This window comes from Gorilla gorilla, chromosome 14, assembly GCF_029281585.2.
Source record: "Gorilla gorilla gorilla isolate KB3781 chromosome 14, NHGRI_mGorGor1-v2.1_pri, whole genome shotgun sequence".
In the NCBI taxonomy this organism is placed as follows: Eukaryota; Metazoa; Chordata; class Mammalia; order Primates; family Hominidae; genus Gorilla; species Gorilla gorilla.
The window spans coordinates 84,628,510-84,655,793 of record NC_073238.2 but is presented as its reverse complement, the minus strand read 5'-3'; the positions used below and the strand labels follow the sequence as shown (position 1 = coordinate 84,655,793).

The 27,284-nt window shown below is 32.4% G+C and overlaps 1 protein-coding gene across 2 annotated transcripts in view; it reads left to right on the top strand.

The window, feature by feature from the left end:
• The window catches only part of KLHL1 (kelch like family member 1), a 413,680-nt gene that overhangs the window by 154,594 nt on the left and 231,802 nt on the right, over nucleotides 1-27,284 (top strand). For both annotated transcript variants that reach the window (XM_019039881.3, XM_063697407.1), the window contains exon 4: nucleotides 19,275-19,471. In XM_019039881.3, coding sequence (XP_018895426.1) covers nucleotides 19,275-19,471 — 197 coding nt within the window. The remainder of the gene's footprint in view (nucleotides 1-19,274; nucleotides 19,472-27,284) is intronic.

The window sequence follows — 27,284 nt, the reverse complement described above, 5'->3', positions numbered from 1 at the left end:
GGCAAATTTTAAGACCATCTTGGTCAATTTCAATTTGCATACAACCTGAAACAGTCATACGGAGGAATATTTACCTCTGAGCCAAGAGGTAGCCAGGATAATTACGTTATTGTTTCCTGGAAAGGGAAGAATCATGAAGCTAACATTTTAGGAATCCTTCCAGCAACTAAAAGACAGATATCTAACAACCTAACACTTCCAGGCTCCATGGTCTGGCAGTCTTGCATTTCCTGTGTGCAAAACTAGGTCAAAAGATACTCAGCATCCTGCTGTACAAAGTTGGAAGGTGTTTCAAAGCTCCCTGCTGAAATAATGACACAGATTTGGCTCTGCTTGTAGAGGGCAGACAGGATACAAAAATGCCTCTCAGCTGCCACTGCCACTTTGGCCTGTGCTCCAATACCTTAAATTTTTAGTTGTGAGTTTACAGAAATGTGTTAGATGAGGAAAATATTGATCAGATATTATTGGAAAAATTGCAGGCATGACATAAGGCAAGTATCTTGCTTTTTGTCATATACCATGTAACAAATTATAACAACAGAAAAGAACAAGTGATCAGTTGTATAGAAAGGGAAGCATAGGAGGTAACTGCACTATCTACCTAACTCACCAGCTAACAGATATCTAAGACTTTTCTTTAAAGAAAGCTAAAAATAAATATATTCCAGAAAACAGGAAAAAAAATGAATGAGTGGGAATAGATGTAAAAGTCCAGCCATTTGAGAATATGTATTTTTTTTTAATTTTAAGGTTTGAGAGGCTTTGGTGAAACTAAGGAGGATCAACTATGTCAATGATTAATAGTTAATTATTAGCTGTAGAAGCAATGTGTTTAATAGAGATAGGTCAGAGTGCTTTCAAATGATTTAAACATATGACATTTTATGAACTCTGAAAAATGTGTAAGATTTGAAGGAACCAGATGTAGGTAATTTATCTTATTAAGTTAGAAATTAAGGGCAAAGTACATGGATAAAGAAGGCTTAGAATGAATGTTTGAGATAAGCTTCAATGATTATAGTTTATAATCTTTGAAAAAATAACTTTTATAGAATTTTATATAGTAAAAAATTGTACATATTAAGATATGGGAAACACTCTCCCTGTTGAACTCATCCAACATTTGTTACCTGTAGTCCAAAAAATTAGATGAGAAGCAATGAGATCAGGTTTTTCAGAGAAATTCAGTAAGAACTAAAGCAAACATGTAGACTTACATTATTATTATTATTATTATTATTATTTGGTAACTGGTAAGAATGGCCTTGGTATCATTGAGAGACAGCAATGGTGATAACAGTTCAAAAGAAGTTTCTTAAAAGAAAAAATATGAAAAGGTTAATACTTGGCAATATGTACAATAGAGTAAAAACCCAGTAAGGTCTTTGTGTCAAAAGAATTTTAAAAAATAATAATTCTTGCAACTATTTAGGATAATGATGAGGTTGTGAAAAAATGATGACTACTTTTAAGTTATGAAGTTAGTTTCTTTACTTAAAATAAACGACAACATAAGGTCAGTTTTTCCCACATTGTAACAGCACAGAAATGGAAAGAAAATTTACACTGGTGTTAGAGAAATAATTATAACTTAATATGAAGTTCATGTCATTTTTCTAAATTCTTAATTAGCAGTAGAAGCAATTTCAATTTTTTTTTCTTTTAAGACTTTCAATTGGGTTTTCTTCACCGTTTTCTACTAGAAAATCTGCTTGTGATCTTAGCCATTTGTAAAGAGCAAAGGCCCATTTTAGCAACAGTGTGTGTTATAAAGTAGTGCTGTTTTATAATTGGTATCTTAAGTTGTAAATAAAATACTTAGTTGGAATTCAGATTGTATATCAGTATTTATAAAATTGTATATCAGTTTTTCAAAATCAAATCATAATTCTGCTAACAATATTTGAGCACTTATGGCATGAAGAGGGTCACAGTGTGTATTAGAAAAAGACACAATGTAAACTATGTATATCGATGCTCCTTAGCTTACAATGGATTTATCTGGATGTGCTATCCTCTTTGTAAATCAAGGAATATAGCAAATGCATATCACTTTCATGCCATCATAATGACCAAAAATTGAAAGTCAAACCCTGATAAGTCAGGAACCATCTGTATAAAAAACTGATAGAATACAGATTAAAATGTCATAAGCCTTTAAACAAATTTGGCAACGTACAGGATTATATGGAGCAGTGCATAATGCAAAAGCTCTTTACTTTTGTTTTTAAAAGTAGTAAAATCTATGTATCACTATCCACTTGTTGGCATTCTCAGTTTAGATGTGTCAAATTGACTTAAAAACAGCTTTGTGAGCATTTTCCTGTACATAATGCAGCTCCTGTTCTGTAGTTCCATTTTTCTATTAGGTTGAATAGAAATGAAAAATGAGATATTATCATTTAATCTTCAATAAGCCTTTGATTTGGTAGGGTGAAGTTAAAGTTATTCAGGAGTTATTGTATGAGTCATCCTCAGAAGCACGAGGTCAGAGATGAAAAGATAATTAGGCCATACAGTATCTTATCACTCTATGTTCAAATCACCTAGAGAAGTAGCAATGTCTAGAACTTCAGATATTCCATCCTGAACATTATACATTTTACAGATGAATGTTTTCTATGCTAAGCATGTGCAAAGCAGAAACACCAAAATATTTTTTGAAAATTACATATTTCATATTTCAAATAAGCATTTGTAAAATCTTCTTGAGATAGATCACAAATGTGTTGGTCTGTTTTAAATTAATATGAGGACACAGATACATATTCAAAGCCTCTAAATTTCTTAATGCTGCCCAATCAATGAGGTAAAAGTAACCTTGAAATGATCAATAGTAAGCTGTTGACTCTGTTACTGGAATAGGAACATCAGAACTTAAATTGACTGGTATTGTCTTTACCAGATTTGTGTACTTTTATAGGGTATCAGTTATGATAGGAGTTCCTTGAAGTCACTCATCGCTGTCTTGCTCTCAAAATAGTTTGAGTAGCTTAAACTGACTATCATATTGCTATATAGTGGTTCAGTGCAGGTTTGGTTCATAGTTTCTCCCCATCTAATGCTAGTTCCCTTTAGGTGTCAATGGTGCCTCACAATTTAAGCATATTAATGCCTAATGGTCTTTGTCCTGTGAATGCATTGAGCAACTCTCAAGTTTTACTATATATATGTCTACTATGTACTATGCCTTATGATGGGGTCTGAAAAACAATATGCTGAATTATACATGTTCCTTACCTTTAAGGGTCTTCAAATTTAGCACTAAATACAACTTTTTGTTATCTTATTTTGGTTTAAACATTTTTTGTTTTATATATATCAAATATATATAAATATATATCAAATAAATATATAAATATATATATCAAATATATATATCAAATAAATATATAAATATATATCAAATATATATATATATATATCAAATATATAAATATATATAAATATATGTATCAAATATATATAAATATATATCAAATAAATATAAATATATATATCAAATATATATGTAAATATATATCAAATATATAAATATATGAAATTATATATATCAAATATATATAAATATATATCAAATATATATAAATATATCAAATATATATAAATATATATGCTAGTATTTTCTCATTTAAGAATGGAGCAAAACAATTTTTGATAACAGCAAATATTGATTTTGAATCCACTTGCACACACATTAGGATTTCAATCACAGCCAAAAATGGATGCTCACATTTTGAAAGGAAAAGAAAAACTATAATATATTTGGAAAGGATGCACTGAGGTTCACTATATTTTAAAGTTGCTCTTAGACTGATAGAAATTTCCTCCTAGTTTATCTCTTACATAGTCTCTGCTATCCTGACATACTTGAAAATATACTGTGTTCATTGATGTGTAAGAAAATAGAATTCTAACAAATACGGGAGATGGAATTGCAGAGTTACTAACAAAGTGTCAGGTCCTGTAGAGAACTGATAAGGACAAGGTTTAAATAAAGGAAGCTGTCAATCTAGTAGTGATATTAAGAAGAGGGTTAGGAAATTAAACTGCCAAATGGCAGACCTTTAATCATATTGAAGTGTTAACTTCCTTGTAGAAAAAGGTTGTGTGCCACTGAAGTTAATTAAAGTCTTTGTACCTGCTAAGAAATGTTAAGATAGCTTCTGCTTACTGCCAAACATTTGAATGAAATAAATATACACACATAGGGGCTGAGATGTTTAATGTCCTGCTTTAATATTAAAAAGTGTATATCAGCCCGGAGTTTACCATTTAAACTCTCTTCAGATTTTTATTGTAATTAGAAGTGAATTATTGTTTCGTTTTTATTACTGGTTTAATTCAAGTGGCATGAATTATGCAAGCACATTAGTACATTATTAGTTTTAAACTTAAGGCTTTTACTAGATGGAAAATTCTATTCTCGATTTAAGAAACTGAGCCTTCAAAGACTGGTTTTATGTATTATTATTGCCCATTATTTAAAAGTGTTGATTTAAGCAATTTTCAGAGGGTGTTTAAACAACCTGTATATTCAGTAACAAAATAAAAGTAATAAAAATAAAATCAATAATATAATTTTTATATCACCATCAAATCCTTACCTTTCCATCATTTTAGCAAGAAACCTTGTTTCATTTGTGCATATATATGTTTAAAATGTGTGTGTGTGTGTGTGTGTGTGTAAAACATTTACTACTATCGTATGAAACTAATTTGGGAAAAGTATTGTGCCAAAATAGACAATAAAAACGATTTCAATTTTGTGACTGTTATTCAGCTTTTTGTTGTTGTTGTTGAACAGTGTTTTGGCTTTGTGCCATGGGGCTTAATAGAGAGACTGCAAAAGAAATAGCTAGGTGACTTTTAATATTTAGGAGTAAGGGTTATGTATCTACCACAGTGTAAGTCACAGTTATTTTCTGGGTTTTGAAGTAAGAAAAATCTCTTGGGTCCCATAATCAACTTTACTTCCTTAAACAATCTGTTTGGATTTTATTTTATTGTTGCTCTCAGTCTTATAATTGTTTTCATTTTCCTTTACTTTGTGAGAAGCTAAGAATTGAATCATTGAATTGAATTCAATCACCATTTTTCCAAGTGTTCAGGGTACCTGCTATGTATTTTCCTACTTTAATCATAAGGTTCACTATATTTTCTTAGGCTTTTTCCACCTGTACTTTCAAAATACTTGTACACTTTATTCCTTTGTATTTGTAAGTGTAGTGTGTAGAACTTAACACTAGATATCCAGGACTTATTTTGGCCTTCACTTGAATTGATACGCAACTACCACTCAGTGTGATGTGGGCAGCCCAGTGTTCATTCTGATCCTCGGACATTTATTCTAATTGGCATGCACCTATTTCTTGCTTCTTGTTAAGTACTTGAAATATCTCTTGGGCTTCTCCATTTTACAGTTATGGATCTTGGTCAAATTACTTAACTTTATGAAGTCTTAAGATTCCTTAAATGTAAAAAGGGAAAATAATAGTCTTTAAGTGAGAGGGTTATTTTAAGGAGCAAACTTATAAAATTAAGCTAGTTTAGCATAAAGTTTAGCATGTAGCAAACACTCAATTATGATGATTATTCATAATGTGTGATTTTGTAAGTTTTTTCAAATCTTTTTCACAATCCTTCATAAGAATAAAAATAACGTCTGAGAACTGGGAAAGGATATTCACTTTGCTTATCAATCATTTATTAATTTCGAGTCCAATTTATTATATGTTTCAGCATTATATGTTTTTTAATTCAGATGTATGATTTGGTATACGTGTATAATGGTGCATTTTTTAAACAACTAGCTTATAATTTTGCTACCTTGTGTATTTGAGATGGATTTTTATTGTATATTATATCCATGATTTTATCATATTTTGTCTTAATTGGTCCTTACAGCAACATTCTGAGATAGGTAGGTAGTCAATATCACATTGTCAGATACAGAAATGGCATCTCAGCTTACATGTCAACAAAATTATTATAAGATGTAAAATCACGGCCTAATTTTTCCATGGACATTTTGACATCTTTTCTACTAGATCTAGAGTTATTCAACATTCTGTCTGCTTAATATGAGAGGCAGTGCTGCTCATAATTACTTATGTCATTGTCACATTGAGTGAAAAGCATGACCTTCCATTGACGTAGTAACAACTGGCATCATATATTTTTTTCTTACAATTAATATTGTTGTACATCAAATCATGAGTAACCTGAGGAAGTTATATAGATGATACCCAAATGGAGAATTGTCATTGATGCTTCTTAGCACTATTTAAAATGTTATCCTCAGACTTGCACATTCATAATTTCATAATTTTAAGTCTAATTTTATTTTATTATATTAATCTGAAGAATAATCATAAAAATATTACAACATTCAATTATTAACATTTTCAAGAACTTTCCATGCAAATCTTAGCTATGCCTCACAGTATTCAACTTTATCTTACAAGTGAATCAACTAAAGCACCAATTTCCTAAATGTTTTAAAATAATACCCATCTTTGAAAACATTATTTTACTTCAGTTTTGACTATCTGTTAATATCTTCCATTTAAAATTTGGTAGAGATGATATGATTTGCTGATAGTATGGGGGGAAAACAAGCAAATAAAAACGAGCAAAACAACCCTGTCATTTCACCCTTCTTAAGACTTCTGTAAATTACCACTTAGCCATTTTTAATGAAGAGTCCACTTTCCCATTATGCTTGGGAAAGGACACTTATAATGGGAACACGAAGCACTTTAATTTTAAATACTTTGTCTCCCTCAGTTGAAGGATGCTAAGTGCAATCCAACCAGGAAAACACATTTTAGCTGGAAGTGAACTGCATGCTGAAGATGTTCTGAAGGAATACCTTGATCACTGATTCCTTTGGATTGTGAACTTGAGTTTTCATCTCTGCATATTATGGCTATTATTTCACTCCTGTCACAATACTCAACCAGAGAAAATGTCCTAGCCAAATGGCATTTACATGAGTCTGACGAACCTGTCCTACCCCATATTTTCTTCTCTAAAGAAATGTTTAGGTGTGGTGAGAGGAGAGGATAATGCAGAATAAAAGTTAATAGAGAAATTCTAAAGACTGGTAATGGGATTCAGTCTTACAAGAAAAAATGTAAAAACTGTTTTGCATTTGTCTAAAATATAAGTTTATTCTTGATAGATCCATGCCTGAAAAATGTAAATACTACTTGGAAACATATGCCATTGATTATTTTCATGTGTTTTCCTGGGCTATGCACTCTGCTTTCTGATTAATGAGCATTTTTGATTAACTGACAAATTTGACTAATTCAAAAACGATGTAATAGGACATTTTTGAATCATTTTTACAAATTACTATTTTATTTGCCAGATTCAGTTAAACAAAACATATTTAGAACCTTGTAATCAAACCCCCTTGCTTACATTTATTTAACTTAAGTTTTCCACATCTTATGGTGGCTTCAAAGTGCACTATCCAAGAGGGGAAATAACAGTCACATAATCTATGACATAACTCAATGTGCTCGGATAGTGTTTTCAGAAAGAATTGCATACTTGTCAGAAATTCTGTATCTGTATGCTCCCTCAGCAGCACTCTGTAACTATTGCACTTACAGTTCACTGGGGCTAAGAAATATTGATTTTAAATATGGATTATGAGATGTGAAGATTTCAAGAAAGGCATGAATGTTCGCAGTCAGAAAATAAAAGTGGTGATCTTTAAAAATGACCCATAATGGTAGCAGCAAGGTAAGGAGGTAACATATGAAGCATATTTTGGAAACCAAGATAGAGCATCATAAAAAATTACCTGTTAAACAAAAATACAAAATCTCTGTCAACACAGAACCTCAAGAATAAAGAGGAAGTGGGTATGGTGGCCTCACAGAGGGTAGGATAGTAGAACTCCCAATCTGGGCAGGATGTGAGATAAACTATTAAAACTGCCAACTTTTTTCTTTCCACATCAAATCCACCAAAGTTACTGAATAAAATATTTAAGCATCTCAAGACGAAAGAGCTCTGCACATAACTTCAATATAACCTGGTTCTACAGAAACATGTTCCTACTCACTTTCGAAAATCTGGCCAGTAGAAGTTGCCTTCTTTTATACTTACCCCTTTCTATCTCCCTTCTAGTTTCCTGATGATGTACAATATAAAGGAAGAAAAAAAATAAGCCACTTACATAAGCCAGGTTATGGCTTTTATCTTAGTTTTATTTCTAAATATCCATGGTGTATAAGGCCCCTTTGTAAGTCAAATAAAAAATACTTGGAAAGGCATTCAAATTCAAATCAAAACAATTATGGTGTAATTTTCACAATAAGTAATGTCTTAAAACTCTGTTTGTATTCATAGAAATGACATACCAGTTAGTTTTTCTTCTCAGTCAACAAGACAAAGAGGTAAGCATAATCAGTTATATTATAAACTAAAGGCAAACATTTTCCTCACCATAAACACGGGTGTTGTTATATTAAAATCTGAGACAAATATTTCATTTGAGTATTCAAAATATTTTAAATATACATATAACACTATACAAGCTGCTTTAGACATCTTCAGTATTTAGCCAAAAGTGGATATAACAACGAATTATAGAACTGTTGCTTCTGTGGGCTGATTCAAGTTCAAATTATTTTGTCCAGGAGCACAAGTCTCTAATAATTTCATGCATTAAGCAACAGAATATTTAAATCTGAAAATCAAACTCAACTGGGTTCAAGGTACAATTATTTTAAAGGGAATTGAATTATCTCTGCCGAATTCAAGAGTATATGTTCTATATAAAGGTATCCTAAATTAAAATAATGACCAAAAGAACACAGCTGTGATAAGTCTGGTGCTTAGATAGACTAATTATGTTACTTAAGTAAATATTTAAATAACTTCTATGACCATGAGTTAATCATTTTTTTTCACTGTTCTTACAATCAAAATTTCCTTGAGTGTTGCATGACATGCTATTTTACATTAAACTCCATGGAAATTAGTGAGAGTGGAAAAAATCTATGGAGTTGATTAGGGACAGAGTCATAAACTATAATAAATTTGAAGATAAGACATGTTCTCTATTGTTAAAGTTGAGGGAGCTTAACACCTGTGCATCGATGTGAGTCAAGGGAATGTTGCTTTTACTCTGAAAACAATTCCTTGTTCTCTTCAAATGATGGATATGTAATTAGAGTAGCTTTAAAGCAATTTAAGTAAATTTGAGCTACTGGCATGTTTAATTCTTACCTATCATGCAGTGGACTTTTATAGGTATAAGGTGGACAGAAATAGAACGAATAATGACTTGTATTGTCGCAGCTACTTTTGAACTGCTCTTTGCATAGCCTTTTCTGACTTTTCTAACAGTTTCTCTTGAACTCTGAGATGTAATTAGTACTCAAAAAACATAACCATGTCTTTCTCGTGGCTGGAAGGCATGTATGACATGGTTTACAGATTCATTAGCTCTAGGATTATAGAATTTCATGGGTAGAATTTGTATTCTGTTTTCTAAAATCAGTTTGCTGTAATTTTTAGAAGACAACTAGGATTTTCTCTCTGACAAGAGAGAGAGGAGGCCAGAGTGCCAATAAAGTGGTACAAATTGGCAATAAGGAATAATTTTGACAGCAAAATTCTAAATTGCAGTAAAATTTAAATTTCATTGTTAACTGTTAAAAATATGTGTAAATTGCCTAAACTAAAATCCCTTTAACTCTCCTTCCTTTTTTGAAACATTTATTCAAAAAATCCTGTGAAATGTCTGATATAAATAATTGAATACACCAATAAATGATGGAGAATAGACAAATTTCCCACATAGAAGAATTCAAAAGTATTTATGCCAGTTATTCCACCTTCATGGAGATAGAGTACAACTCCCCCCTCCGTAAGTGTAGGCTGTGCATAGGGACTTTCTTCCAGAGAGTACAGTATGTAAAGGTACTAAAGAATAACAGTACAGTGGAGAAACCTGACATACACTACCTCCGCACGTGATCAAGATGACTATCACCAGTGATAAGTCATGTTGATAATGTTTCTTAAATAGCATGTGATGAACTTCACTCATAACCCCAGTCTAATAATCAGCAAAATATCGATTGAAGAACATTTTATGAAATATTAAATTAGTACTCCTCAGAACTGTCAAAGTCATTAAAAAAAGGAAAGTCTGAAAACTTCCACAGCCTAGAGTTGCCTAAAAAGACAGAATGAGTAAATGAGATGTACTATTCTGAATGGGATCCTGGAACAGAAAAAGGACATTAGGTAAGAAAAGAAAAAAAAAATCTAAGGAATGTAAAGGAAGTACACATTTTAGTTAATAATAATGTAACAATATTTGTTCATTAATATAACACATATATCATACGAACGTAAGATGTTAATAATGGGGGAAACAGTTATATGTCATATGGAAAATCGCTGTACTAGCTTTGCAATTTTCTGTAAATCTAGAAGTATTTTCATATAAAACTATATTTTAAAAATACCTATGACTTACTAAAAATGTCAATTTTGAGGTTTGAATTTCTAGAGTGACATTGATATTGTTTCTTCTTCAATTTAACAGAATGATGATAGATAAAATTTGATTTACTTTGTGAATTGTATAGGCAGTTTTTGCACTTTTCTGGTAGAATGCACATTCCTAAAACAATACCTTTGGAAATATACATTTTCAATATAACAGACTTTGTAGATGAAATACGGATACTCTGTGCATTTGTTAATAGGGGACGATGTGTCTAACAAAAAGTAGAACCACATTGATACATATTCTTCTATAAACTTCACTTTTTCCTTCCCATTCTATTTTACATATTTTTATGTCAATGCAGTATAAATTCAAATATCTTATAGAAAAACAGTTTAAGTCTACTCATACATATTTGGAAGATTTAGTGGCCTTTAGCATTTACTTAAGATGTAGTTGTAGATAAATGTAGCACACCTTATTGGAACCCTATTTAAAAACTATTCCCCGTTTGGTCCCCCAGTTGAATCAGAGGAGGGTGACTCCAATTTTATAAGCAGTTTGTAGGATCAAAACCAATTATTTGTATTTCACCCCTTTCATAATGATAGAGTTAGGCATGATTATGTGACACAATTTTTGCCAAGGCAGCATGGAGAAAAATTTCTGGGGATTCTTTGGTAAAAGTTTCTTCACTGATGTAAGAGATATATACATAAAGAAATAGTTACTCTTCTGCTGTGTGCTTTCCTGTCTGAATCTGAAACCTGAAACTATGGCAACTATGAGAGAAATTGAGGAAGTCACTTGAGATGCCTGTTTCCTTATGATGTGTTGACCGTCTCATTAATTAACTCTGGAGACAAAGTTCCTCTGGACTTGCTAAGAGAAATTATAAACATTTCATTTTTTTAAAAAAAAATCTCTAAAAGTTATCTTTTGTTAGAAACATTGACTTCTTATGTATATGAAGTTTAATATGGCTATCGTGTATTTTTAAACCAGTTTTCTACGGCATCTAACTAAAAACATGCAGGTTTTCCCTTTTAGTAAGCTTATTTGAGAACGTTATGCCTTGAAATCAACTGTGAATGAAAATGTAGAATTACTTTTCTTTCCATTAGCAGTTTTCATGCTTTTTCAAAAGTTAACTTTTAAGTCAAATACTTGGCTGCTTTTTGCCTTTTTACATCTAGGTCTGGCCGAGCAATGGCTAGGTTATAGATGTAAAGAAATACAGCATGCATGAGGTAGCTTAATTTGTGTGCATTGAAGCTTGACACTGGCTAATATTTCATTTGTGCCTTCTGGCTTTAACAAATGGATTCTTTCATTGGATATAGTCCAAGTTTTAGAAAATAAAATATTAAAACTCTTCGAAAAAAACAATGGTTATAATACTTAACCTCCAAAACTAGCAATAAATAAAAATATTATTCTACATATATCTTGTGAAAATTCTTTTTTTTCTTTTTTGGGGAAATAATTGAGAGATGATCTGAAAAAAATCTGTCTAAATTATTATGAAGTGTATTATTATCAAGGGTTTGAATTTAGACTGAATAAATATGTTTCAAGAAAATGTCGTAAAAACCCTGTAAGTTACTACATTGACATACTGCCTCTGAATCTTTTTTCAAGTGTTGATCTGGGAAGTAAAAATACACACACATATAAAGAAATATAGTAATATACTTTTCCAATATAAATGGTCAATTATACACCATTTGCCTGACACCCAAGCCAAACTATGTGGAGTCCTCTGGGATTTTATTCCTCACTGTCCACATCCAATATTCACTTTATCAGTCAGAGTCCCAGCAGAAAACAAATGAAACACTGAAAGAGCTTAAAGGAAGAGAGTATAATAGAGCTATCAACAGGGTTCAGAATGTTCACAAGGGGTGATGGAAACACACAAGAATTAGCCACAGTGACGGAATAGGAAGATCTTCACACACACACACACACACACACACACACACACACACACAACACACACACACAATTTTGTATGGCATGCTCAAGTTTTTAAGATATTAAAAATATGTTTTTCATATGATAAGTTGGTACAAAAGTAATTGCAATTTTCCCGTTGAAAGTAATGACAAAACCCACAATTACTTTTGTACCAACCTAATAATACCATATGTGACTTGTCATGACTATAATCATGTTTTATATATTGCAAACATTCAGAAAAATTATTGGCCAGGCATGGTAGCTCATGCCTGTAAATCACAACAATTTGGGAGGCCAGAGCAAGAGGATGGCTTGGGGCCAGGAGTTCTAGACTAGCCTGGGCAACATAGCAACACCTAATTGCTACAAAAATAAAAATAAATAGCCGAACCTAGTGGTGCATGCCTGTAATCTCACCTATGTGGGAGGCTGAGGCAAGAGGATAACTTGAGCCCAGGAGTTCAAGCATGCAGTGAGCTAGGATCATGCCACTGCCCTTCAGCCCGGATGACAGAATAAGACCTTGTCTCAAAAAGAAAAAAAAAGGAGAACAAAGAAGAAAAAAAATCACACAATCCTCAATGTAAATTATAATATCATATATTTGTTTGATTTTTCTTTGCATTTAAGCACTCACAAAATGTTTCTATCTACTTGTCAACTCAAATCATTTATTAAATATATTTTGAAAATACAGTTGAGTACTCTTTTTTAAAGCTTTATTGATGAATAATCAAGATATAATAAACTGCACATATACAAAGTGTATAATTTGATAAGTTTGGCTTATGTATATACTCACCACAAAGTAATGAATATATCTATAATCGTCAAATGTTTTCTCATGTCCTTTTGCAATCTATCTTGTTGTTCTTCCTTATCCCCACCTAGTACATAAACATCGGTGATCTGACTCCTTACATACCAGATTTTTTGGGATTTTCAAGAATTTTGAAGTTAATCATAGAGTCTGTGTTTATTTTCTGTCTGGTTTCTTTCACTCAGCCTAATTATCTTGCACTCAACATAAGTAACCATGGTATTTCATAATCAATAATTATTTTATTTTTATTATTATGAAGTATTCCATTGAATAAGCATACTCTAATTTTGTTTATTTATTTACCTGTCATGTAACATTTTAGTTCTTTCCAGTTCTTGGCCATTGCAAAATAAATTTTCTGCAAACATTCATGTACAGACTTTGTATCAGCATATTCTTCCTTTACTCTTGAGCAAACATCTAGGAGCAGAATGGCTGAGTCATAGGAGAGATAAAACTGCAGAATCGTTTTCTAAAGTAGTTGTACCATTTCACATTTCCACAAGTAGTTCTAATAGAGGTGTTGTGGCATGTCATTGTGTTTGTAATGTGCATTTTCTGAAGCACTGATAATATTGAGCATTTTTTGTTCATATATTTTCTTTTGTGGGATGTCTGTATAAATAATTTGCCCAGTTTTTTAAAAATTTAGTTTGAAAATTCTTTATATATTCCGTATATAATATTTTATCAGATATGATTTGCAAACTTTTTTCCTGGTTTATGGTTCATCTTTTTATTCCTTTAATAATATATCTTACAGTGGCTTTTTTTTTCTTTCTTTTAACTAGAGGCAGGGTCTCATTCTGTCACTCAGGCTGGAGTGCAGGGGCATGATCTTAGCTCGATCTTGCAGGGAATTATATGAAGTCTAGTTTCTCAATTTGTTCTACGAGAAATGATGTTTTTGATATTTTATCAAATAAATTTTTAATTAACAAAGTTTGTTTATAGAAGTTTTATAGCTGCCGGGTGCGGTGGCTCACGCATGTAATCCCAGCACTTTGGGAGGCCGAGACAGGTCAGGAGTTTGAGACCAGCCTGGCCAACACGGTGAAACCCCGTCTGTTCTAAACATACAAAAAATTAGCTGGGCGTGGTGGCGGGCGCCTGTAATCCCAGCTACCTGGGAGGCTGAGGCAGGAGAATCACTTGAACCCAGGAGGTGGAGGTTGCAGTGATCCGAGATGGCGCCACTGCACTCCAGCCTGGGCGACAGAGTGAGACTCCATCAAAAAAAAAAAAAAAAAGTTTTATAGTTTAATGTTTGAATTTAGATTCGTGATCCATTTTGAGTAAATTTTGTATATCATTTGGGGTATACATCAAATACAAGTTTTTGTACACATATCTGACTCATTCAAAGACAATCTTTTCTCAAATGACTTACTTTTGTGCCTTTGCATAAACTTTGTAATCAGTCTTAAAATCAGGTAGTGCTCTTATTCTCACTTTGTTATTTTTCAAAATTGTTTGGATTATTGTAGGTCCGTTGTATTTCCATATGAATTTTATAATCAGTTTTGCAATTTTCACAGAAAGTCTACTGGGATTCTAAATGTTATTGTAGTACATCTATAGATTAATTTGGTGTGAAATGAAATCTTAGCAATATTGATCTTTGAGCTTCTGAGCACAGCATGTCTCTACATTCCCCTACCATCTCAGCATCTCAGGACTTCTGATTAGAATGCTATGTTGGGTGATCCCCAAGACTAACACCCCGTTCAGTGATGAACTGGGATACTTCACAAGACTCAGCATGTGGTTTTACAAATGGCTATGAATTGTTACGGCAAAATAATACATAACACAATCAGAAAAGGTAAACTACCCATGGGGCAAAGGCCAAATGAAACCAGGTACAGACTTCCAAGGGTTCCCTTCCAGTGGAGTCCCACTGAAGATACTTAATTTTACCTTCAATAAGTTGTGACAAAGTGTGTGAAATGTCAACCAAGGAAGCTCACTAGAGATTCAGTGCCTGGAGTTTTATTAGGTGTTGATCGCATAGGCCTCCATCTAACACAGAACAAAATTTCAGACTCCCAGAAGGGAAAAAAGGTGTTGCTCATATACCACATTGTTTGTACAGTTTAGGCACAGTGAGTCAATTTTATCAGTTAACGATGAGAATCCTCTTGAAATCTAAGTTCTCAAATACCAGCTGGAACAAACCTTGAAAGCAGGCCTTTCAGAGGATGGTAGTAGTTCAGGTCTGCTGTGCTCATGCTTTTCTGCATAAATTATATTGAGAGAAATAGTTAATTAGATTACAGGAAGTCACCTTCCCAATATTCTAAAATCACAGTAAAATGAAGTCAATAGAAACCATGCCATCAGCATGTAGGTCTTCCATCTGATTTTCTCTCAAGATCTATGCTAAGAAGCATGCAACCGTCTTCTTGACAACTTTACTGAACAATTTAGGTAAAATGCCTCTGAAGTTTTAAGTCAAAACAATACGTTGAAGGGTATATATGAATAAAAAAGTGTTATAATCAGTTTAAAATTAATAACAGATTTTAATGTGTTCGTATTATTTTCTCTATTTTAACTTTATTTTTATAACAGCAGGTACACATTTCAAAAAGAAACAAAAATTGATATACAAATATAGGTTTCTGTAACCTATAGAATACTTTTTGCTCATGCTTGCTATGGTATTTCACAAACCTTAAAATATATATCAATAGTACTCATGTAATCAGTCTTAAAATCATTCAAATCTATATTTTAATATATAATAAACATATTTTCATATTACTCTAATCATTGTATTTTCCAACCTGTTTTCTGCAGTGTATCTGCTCTTCTTTTTCCTTCATCAACTCACTTTTATGCTTGGAGGCATGCTTTAGATTTCTTTACTGTCTTGCTTTCAGTGAAAGTCATAAATAAAATATAATAGTCTTTTTTATCTATTAACCATGTTGTCATATTTGAAAGCAAAGGCATCTATCATCCAACAAATTCTTCTTTAATTATAAAAAAAATAAATGAAGAAATCTGTCAGATACTGCCTAAAACATTGTATGACACTCAAAGCCACCAAAAATGGGACACACTGACATCATGAGCCTCTTGATCATGATGGAGCAGGGTACAAGATCACCTATACGGTGTCCTTGCAAAAAAGAAAAAAGAAAAAAACTTCACCATAATCTAATAAAGGGGAAATAATATAAGTCCAAAAGGAGGAATTCTGCAAAACAACTAGTATGGATTCTTCACCAACATAAATTTATAGATGAAAAAATGGCAGGGGAACAGTTCTAGATCAAAGGAATCTAAAGGAACACCACAAGTAAATGTAACATATAATCCTTGATGAGCTCTTGAATTAAAAAATCAAAGAAAGCTACACAGCAAACTATTTGAACATTTGGGCAAGTGTATGTCATAGCAAATATATAAATTTCATATATGATAATTATATTGCCTCTCCATTGGAGAATACCTTTGTTCTTAGCTGATAGATGCTGAAGCATTTAGGGGTGACATGTGATGGCTGAAAGTAGCTCTCAAGTAATTTTGCAGCTACAACATAAATACACACATACACATACATATAGCAAAATGTTAACACTGGGTGAAGCTAGATGAAGGGTATATGGGTGGGTTTTGCAAATTATTATAGGTTTAAAAATTTTCAGAAAACAAAATATGATGTGAAAAAATAGTTATTATGCATAAAGGACTTTCTTAATAAATATTCTGTCCAAAAGTTTTGAAAGCAGATAACTTTTTATTATGTCATAAAACTATTCATGATAAAAAGGAGAAATCTAAGAAAAAATGGTAGTAACATCACAAAGTTAAAAAATATACACAAACTGGCAATAATATACTTTTAAATTTCAATTAAATAACAGCATAATTAGAGTTAGATAAAATTACATTTTTCCTAAAGTCTTATATTCAAATTTCAAATTTAGTGCAACCTGCCTTCCAAGTTCACCAATAAACTAAGATATTCCTTATATGTAGGCACTAAAGGCTGCCATTGATTATTAAAAGCTGCAATGTATGCTTTACCCAGGCAAAATATATATACATAAATGCAAGTATAAATGAAACAATTCAAACTTTAGTCAAATTTAGAAGATTCAGAAAAGTGAATTAAATAAGATATTATTTTCTCAGGTTTAAAATTCTTAAGATTTTCCTTTTAGAATAGTTTCAGTAAGATTGGCACCAACTCTCCTTTGAATGTCTGATAGAATTGAGCTTTGACTCCCTCTGGTTCTGGAATTTTGGGGGAGTTTTTTAAATTACTGTTTCAGTCCAAGTACTTGATATTGATCTGTTTAGAGTTTTTATTTCTTTCTGATTTAATCTAGGGGGATTGTATATTTCCAGGGATTTATTCATCATCTCTAGATTTTCTAGTTTGTGCACATAAGGTGTTCATAGCCTCCTTGAATGATCCTTTGTGTTTCTGTAGTATCAGTTGTAATGTCTCCCATTTCATTTCTAATTGAGTTTATTTGGATCTTCTCTCTTCTTTTTTGGTTAAGCTCACTAATGATCTAACAATTTTGTTTATCTTTTCAAAGAACCAGCTTTTTGGTTCATTTATCTTTTGGATTGCTTTTGTTTATTTGTTTTAATTTCATTTAGTTCTGCTCTGATGTTTGTTATTTATTTTCTTCTGCTGGGTTTCGGATTGGTTTGTTCTTGTTTCTCTAGTTCCTTGAGGTGTGACCCTAGATTCTCTATTTGTGCTCTTTCAGACATTTTGATATAGGCATTTATTGCTATAAACTTTCCTCTCAGCATCACTTTTTCTGTATACCACAGGTTTTGATAAGTTGTGTCACTATTATCATTCAGATCAAAGAATTTTTAATTTCCACCTGGATTTCATTGTTGACCCTAAGATCATTCAAAAGCAGAGTATTAATTTCCATGCATTTGTATAGTTTTGAGGTTTCCTTTTGGAATTAATTTTGAGTTTTATTCCATTGTGGTCTGAGAGGATACTTGATACAGTTTTGATTTTCTTAAATTGATTGAGACTTGTTCCTGGTCTATCTTGGAGAATGTTCCCTGTGCTGATGAAAAGAACATATATTCTGCAGTTTAGGGGCAGAATGTTCTGTAAATATTTGTTAAATCCATTTGTTTTAGGGGATAGTTTAGGTTCATTTTTATACAATTATATACAATTGTATATACAATTGTACAATTATACAAGTTATACAACTTGTAAAACTCACTTAGATACAGATAGTAAATCTAAATGATAATAAAATCATCGAACTCATTGAATTACTAATTAAAATGTAACTCCAGATATTTAAGTCCATAAAACTTCAAAGGTAAGTTCTATAAACATTTGACAAACAGATCCCTTTAAAAAATTTATTCTGGATATTAGAAAAACAGAGGAAACAGTAAAGCACTAAAGAGCCTTTTTTTTTTTTTTTTTTTTTTTTTTTGCCTTTAAGATAAAATGACCAAACAGGGAAACAAAAACGAAGAAAAAACTAAAAACCAAAATTATAGACAATTGTAAACATGAGTACAGTGGGTTAAGTACAGTACTACCAACCTGTAACACATGCATTTATAAATGTATATACATATGTTAAATATTCACAAATAGATATTTTATATTCATATACAAATATATACCTTGTCAGATACTTAGAGAATCTCTGCTCTCCTAAGTTTGTAGGCATATATTCTGAACCTTATTTTTCTATTTTCCTTATTTCACAATCAAAGGAAGAACTATCATTTCTGCTGACGTGTATACAGATATGTTGATTGAAACTGCATTTGTATCTGCTGAGTGATTTTAAATATTACATGAAATACGAAATGCAAAATTCTTAAAACAATTGGTGACCTTTACCGAGTTATATTTATCTTGATTACCAATCTCAGTTTAGATCTGTTCTAGCAGATTGGCCTAAAGTTTTGTGTAGTGTTATGATACATATTATTTCATGTTTTTAAAAGAGTTTCATAATTATCTTTGCTTACGTTTAGGCTGCTTGGAATTAAAAGAGGACACCATTGAGAACCTTCTTGCTGCAGCGTGCCTTCTTCAGCTTCCACAGGTGGTGGAAGTGTGCTGCCACTTCCTCATGAAGCTTTTGCATCCATCTAACTGTTTAGGAATTCGAGCCTTCGCAGATGCTCAAGGATGCATTGAATTAATGAAGGTGGCCCACAGCTACACAATGGTAAGGAAACTTAATGTTTTAATAATAATGGAGACACACTCTGTGTTATCAGAGGTAAAAATAATTACTGTCATGGCATTAGCAAGTTTTTTAAGTTTAAAATGAGTTTTCTATTCTTGGCACATTTTTTTGTTATGAACTATGGTGTACCATAATGTATTTTCTAATTTTTAAAAACACATTCTATACTGGATTTATTGTTATTTTGTGGATTTATTTTTTATTTTACATTTATTGGTTTATTATAAAAGATATTGCAAAGGATACAGATGAAGAGATGTGTAGGGCGAGGTATGAGGAGAGGGGCGCATAGGCTCCAGGCCCTCCTGGGCACATAACCCTCCAGGAACCTCCACGTGTTCCATTCAGGAAGCTTCACTACGGCTTTATGCACACTTAACAGGCAATACAGATATACGTATGGATAGATATTAATAAAGTTATTTAAACTGATTTTCAAAATTGCCCCAGGCATATCTACCTTTGTACATTCACTTCCACAGCTGCCCTTTTATACATTTTTCTGCATTTTTTAAACCTCTCCGTCACAGCATATTGTACTTGGTGTGGCTATGCCAGTATGATTTTATGGAAAAAATTGAAGCCTATTTTATATTTTTCCCTTTTATTCCCTGTGTGTGTGTGTGTGTGTGTGTGTGTATGTATATGTATATGTATATTTATGAGTGTGTATATTTAACAGCTTTGTAGAGAATCTAAAAGCCATTTCAATTGTACAGTTTAAATTTGTGTACTTTATAGCATGGGATTTTAAAAATATTAATTCCATTCTAGGATAGAATAACCAGTTACAAGTCTCATACCCATCATATTACCTATCCTAGAAATAATCATTCTAAAAGCATTTAATAGCGTGAGTGCCTGGCATAGAGGCCCTATATCAATGCTACCCATTTTTACTGTGATGTTATTATTCATATTATTAATGTCTTCAATGTTATTATTGAAACAACTAATGAAGTCTTATGGAAATTTTTGTCTCCAACTCAAAGAAAGAATTAAAATGAGATAAATATCGTTAAGCTTTATGATTGCTATTTATTTCAAATTGAACACTTTTTCTAATTGCTAATGAGTCAACCACTTAAAAGTATTCTGATTGCCATTTTGAAACAGAGTTTCAAAATTATTTTCTTTTTCCTTTTTAATCCTTTAAGCAGATTACTAAATTAAATGAAAATATAGAAATAAAAGGAGGAAGATATGCGATTTGTAATTCTATTGGCAAATCCTTCTTTAGAAATTTTCCATGACAGACATGATGCTACCTTTGAAATTATGTGAACCATAGCAAATCAAAGTAAACAAATAATTCATCAACCAAAATATCAAAGTCCAACTGCCACCATTTAATTAGGCACATTTCATTAACTTTAGGAGCTCCTGGCTTAACTAAGCCAAAGAACAATATGCCTCCATATCCAGAGGGATAATGGTCCCTTCTGGTCTAGTGGCAAATTATTAATTTAATAATGAAAATATTTTCCTTGCAGCTGCTTGGACTGTTCTGCAATTTATCACACAATAGTAACAAATTTTTTTCTTCAGAGACTTTAAAAGGTATGCTTCATAGGAAAATATATTTAAAACAGAAACATAGAAGATTTCTAAGGTACTCAACATTCTGCCTGACTCTATATTAATTTATTTCTTAGACTGTGATATATAATATCTGCTGAAATTTAAATGATTTTAAATTATTTTGAAAATGTGACGCTCTGGTATTCTATAGATGTTTATGGTAACTATTTTAGAGAAAAATTACTGACCAGGTGTCTTCCCAGATCTATATTGTCCCTTCAATTCCAGCAGTTTAAAATGAGTGTTTTGCATCTGATAATGTGATTTCTCATCACATATTTGCCTCTGATCCTTGTCCAATCAGGCATATGTTCTCATCTAATCTACCCAATCTGTGCTTTGAAAGCAAACGTGTGTTTTTTTTCTCCTTAACTGCTTTAACAGCAAATCATTCCATTTTTTCTACTACATGTGGGATAGAATTAACTTCTCTCTTGACTGTAATTATTTGTCTGATTGCTTAATACATAAGTAACACTTTCAAAATTTTTAAATTTCTTGCCCAAACTCTTTAGATGTAAACTTGATCTTCAAAGACCAAAGGTCTGGTCTACCCAGACCTTAATTTGCTACCTATATTTCTCTTCTTTATTATTTGTCATCTTTCCTTTGGAAATTTCACTTATGTATTTGGCTTCAGCTACTGAATTTGTGCAAATAATTCCAAAATCTTTTGGGAAGGTGACTCAGCTTGGCAATGAATCATGCAAAATACTGGAGAATTTTGATTACAAGCTCAGTATCAGGTAGAAGTGTAAAATTAATTCTGAAACATTAATGTAAACTGTGTCTGCATGAATATAGAGATAGCACCAAAATAGCAGCACTGAAGGAAATAGTTTCATTGTACTCTCTTAGATTATATTATGAAATTTGTGCTTAATTCTGGATATAACATTTTAAAAGCTGTAGAGAGTGGCAAACGGAAACAGATTAGAATAACAAGAATAGTAAATTTTATGTGATTATGAAATATGAAGAAAAGTTGAAAAAATGGCTGCCTATGCCAGAATAAAATTAAGGCATGACAATAGCTGTCATATATTTGATAGAATGGACTTGTGTTTAAAGCAGTGGTCTTTGTTTCTCATTCTGTTTTTAAATTTATTTTACTAATGCAATTCTTTGTTCAAATTAAATATTATATCAAAGTATAGTTTTAGAATTGATCTGCTTTGGGTAAAGATGGACAGAAAGTCCAGAGTCGACTTCCATCTCCAGATCTTTCCTTCCCTGCTGAGTTGTCAATTCCCACTGGTCATCATTGCTACTTCCCTCCAAAGTCAGCTCTGCCTTTTGGAGGACACACGTGGAACATTTTTATCCAGCAATCCTTTCCCTAGATGGTTTTTGGTTAGATCTTGCCAATAAGAGGCATTCATGTAAGATATGAAAGCTGGAAGAGAAGCAGCAGCCATTATTCTCCACGGGAAGTTGCAGGAAGATATGTAGGTAAATGGAAAAGTAAAATAACTTACAAGCGAGTGATCAAAGCTATTTACCCCACTGTTGCAGGCTGACACCATTGTTGGGAGGCCTCTGGAGGCCCTTGAGGAATGCAGTGTCTTTGCAGAGTGCTTTTGAGAAAATTCATGTTGAAATGAAGGTTGAAATCTTCAGTAGAAACTTCCCTGACCTTCATAGTTTTTTCAATGGCCGTTTAAACCTTCAATTCTCTATTCATGTCTTTTAAACTTAGAACATTGAGTGTTTTATTTTCTTAATTAAAAAAAATTCAAAACATGCTTCAACATAGAATCATAGCATGTTCAATCTTCATTTTTTTTTTTTTTTTTGAGATGGAGTCTCGTTCTGTCTGTCGCCTAGGCTGGAGTGCAGAGGCGTAATCTCCACTCACTGCAACCTCCGCCTCCTAGGTTCGGGCAATTCTCCTGTCCCAGCCTCCCAAGTAACTGGGACTACAGGCACCTGTCACCACACCTGGCTAATTTTTGTATTTTTAGTAGAGACGGGGTTTCACCTTGTTGGTCAGACTGATCTCAAACTCCTGACCTTAGGTCATCCACCCGCCTTGGCCTCCCAAAGTGCTGGGATTACAGGCATGAGCCATCACACTGGGCCTCCATATTCTGATATACATAGTCCTCCACACCTAGCCTCTAAGCTGCTACCCAGGCATTTTTCCTCAATGTTAGATGCAATTGCTCTCATTCCTGCTAAATATGTGTTGTATGGTTCCTTCACTCTTACTTAACTCAGACATTTCTCTTGTTGGAATCCATTATCAAATTCTGAATAATCTCTCCCTGTTTCTAGTTCAAGTTCATTCATGCCCAAGAAATATCTTTAAACTTTTCATGGCATTAGCTCTCACAAATGAAATCTTAGTATTCCTTTCTTTAGGATTGTGTGATATCATAAACTTTCTTATGCAATTAATTATTTTTATTTCTTTGTGACTAGTCTTTACAAATATATTGCGGATTTCTTTATGACAAGAGAAGAAGCATTCTCCATTGAATTTTTGTGTTCCATCAAAGTATCTAGTATCTTGTAATACATTCATCAATTCCCTGTTTCCCTTGGGTACTTTTGCAGAACTTTCTTTAATTTACTCATTCAACAAGACTACAAGTGTGTGCCTTTGACATTTTTTAAATCACATTTTCTGCTATTATTTTCCCTGTTCATACAGTTCTAGCCACACTGACCTTCTTACTGCTTTTTGACAACACTAAGCATAACTTCACTTGTGGAGTCTTGTGCTTGTTCTTTCTTCCCTCTGATGGAAATACTCTTCTGCCAAATATTTATATCTGTTTCTTCTCTACCTCATTCAGATCTTTGTCAAATGTTACTTCTACAGAGACCCATTCTCTGAAAACTCCATGTGATGTGCCAGTACCTTCAAAACTCTCTATTCCCTTACACTCCTTTTTATTTTTTAGAGTCCTTGTTTAGTTCCTGGCTTTATAATATATATTTGTTTTTGTTATTGTTGTTTTTGTTGTCTATCTGCTCAATTAATATAGTAGCTTCTTGATAACATAAAAAAACTTTTGTAACATAAGTGCCTAGATAAATCTCCATATATACGATTAATTACTGAATGAATAAATGAAAGTATAGTGACTCTTGACTGCTATGTACCAAGTTCACCAGTAGGTGAACTATGTACCAAGTTCACCAGTAGGTGAACTATGTACCAAGTTCACCAGTAGGTGAACTATGTACCAAGTTCACCAGTAGGTGAACTATGTACCAAGTTCACCAGTAGGTGAACTATGTACCAAGTTCACCAGTAGGTGAACTATGTACCAAGTTCACCAGTAGGTGAACTATGTACCAAGTTCACCAGTAGGTGAACTATGTACCAAGTTCACCAGTAGGTGAACTATGTACCAAGTTCACCAGTACCAACTATGTACCAGGTTCACCAGTAGGTGGCACAGGAAATGCAATGGTGAACAAAATAGAAATGATATTGCCCTTAGAGTCAAGGTTAATATATTGAATGAAAACAAGTTATCATTATAAAGTATAACTATTTATGCCTATATATGTGTATGTGTATACTTTATAATACTTTATAATGATAATGATACTTTATAATGATAATATGTATATATATATACACATGCACACACAGTAAATTTTACAAAGAAAAATTATGAGACGCAATGGGAACCCTCCCATAAATCAGAAAAAGACTCTTTAAATAAATGATGTTTATATGAATTGTAAAAAATGAGGTAGAATTAGTCAGGTGTAGATTTGGTTAAAGAATGTTCATAACAGAAGAAAATGGATTGCCAATGATCTGAAGTGGGAAGGCAATTGTTCTGCTTAATGAAATTCAAGGTAGATGGGATGGTGGAGAGGGACAAGAAGAGAGGTAGTTTATGAGGCTGAAGATCTAGGCAGAACCAATTGTGTAGGGTTATGGAGACTTTGTAAAAATTGAGGATTTATCTGGAATATAATAATATGCCATTGAACATTTTGAACAAGTAAGGACAAAGGTTTAATTTTAAGATGAGTTATCAGACTGACATAAAAGGAAGGCAAGAAGAGAAACTAAGAATAGAGATTAGTATACCCTAGAGGCGTATACACCTACTCACATAATTTGTTTATAATGATAAATTATCATTATAAATGACAATTACATATGCCTATATATGTATGTATGTATACGTCTGTGTATACATATAGGTAAATTTTACAAAGAAAAATTATAAGATGTAATATAAGATGTGATATATACTCACATCCACGTATTAGGAGACTGAAAAAGAAAAAAGAGAGTGAGGTAACGCTACCTTCTGCCATCGTGCTTGGCACATAAGCAGCAGCTTTACTGATGGCGAACCTTACCACCAATGATGCTGGTGATGGCACACGTAAAGTTTAAAATATTGTCCTATTGCCACTATAATTCTAGGTGTTAAATATATTAAATTTACTCCTTTCAAAATCCCTGCAAGGCAAGTGTTATATCCATTTTAAAAACAATAAAACTGTGATTCAGGATTGTTAAATAATTTATTCGGGATCAATAGACAGACATGCTAGAATGGGATAATAAACCCAGTACTATCTCACTACAGATTTCATGCCCTATTCAATATGCTAATGAATATACCGCGATTACATATTGCCCATAATATTAAGTCGAGTTCCTGATACCGAGACACAAAATAGGAATTATTTCAGACAAATGGGTATTATGCACCTGAAAGAGAAATAAGACCAAAGAACTTTGTGATTTTTTTTTCTCAAATATTTTTTTTTCCGCCTTCTCTGTTTTCTGTTCGGTGCTACCAGTATGACTTAGAAGATTTCATTAGGTTTAGGCTGGAGGCAGAGACGGTGGCACTAAGACTAACTAAAGGCTGCCTTGTTCATAAGTAGCTTTGAAGGGTGGAAGACTCATACCTGCAACATAAAGCCTTCCAGAGTCAGTGTAAGAGTAGCTGCCCTTTCAGAATCTGGTAGTAGTAAAAACATGCTATACATCCTTCACTTGTCCTTTAGAGCCACTGGAAAAAATACCTGATCGAAAGAACAAACTATATCAATATGGTTTGTGATCATGGTTTTAAAATACCCGACATGTTTCATGGTTTCTAGCTAGCTACACGCTTTTAATCTTAACCAATAACCCTGCTAATAAACCATAAATTAGGGTTTGCCTTAGAAGAATATTTGGAGTATAACTTTAAATATTCTTGTTTTATAAGTCATACAAATAAAGTTTACTTCACTTACATTTTTCTCAAGACTATTACATGATACATTAGTACTAAATGATTTTTAATGTTATCTTTTTTATTTTATTTATCATTTTGTGTTACTCCTTTTCAGTGTCTCACATGCCTTCGTGGTCTTAGTAACAAGTTATATATAATTGATGAGTTGAAAATTACCAAAATTTGACTTTCATCATGTCTTTGTAAATATATATGAAATGAAAAGGTCAGGGTGAGTATAATGAGCGTTTAAGGGACAATGACTAGTGATGTTTAATGTTCAAAAGGACTAAGTAAAAATGTGGCAGGCTGGGTACAAAGGAAATTTCTCTTCTTCCTCTGTTTTTGTTTTTGTATTTCTTAACATTCTTTGTCCCTGAATTAGATGGAAAACTCTTTTTTTATGGTTATCAAAATCAAATTAATTAACACATCAATTGCTACCCATTATGTAAATTAGATCCCTGGAACTTGTTCACTATTCTTTACAGGCAATGTGTACTCGTGTTACAAATTGGAGTCATTGGTAAAATTAGTGTCCTTATTTGCATATTTTTGTTTTATTCTATTTGTTCTACTGAGCTTCGATTTCTAAAACATTAAGATATAACACATAGCTATATAAAGCTGCAACACACGCACACAAGCACAATCTATTAAAAATATCTTAGGTACAGTAGGTTAAATTTTTTAAGAGCTGTCATAGGTCTCAAGTTGATGCTGTGGCAACAATATAACTAACAAAGTTTCGAGAAGGAATACTAAACATTTTAAAATATCCTGTAAACACACATTTAAACTTATAAGTAGTGCCTAAATATTTAATGATTTCAATCATTTCAGATGTAGTATTCCCTTCTGGATAAGAAACATTCTTACATTATTAGAGTGATTCTAAAAGGACTTCTTATGATATGTCAGAAGGAAGAAATGTCAGGGTCTTCCAGGGTCGTTTCAACTTATAAAGCACAGTCTTCCACAAATAAAATCAATAATTT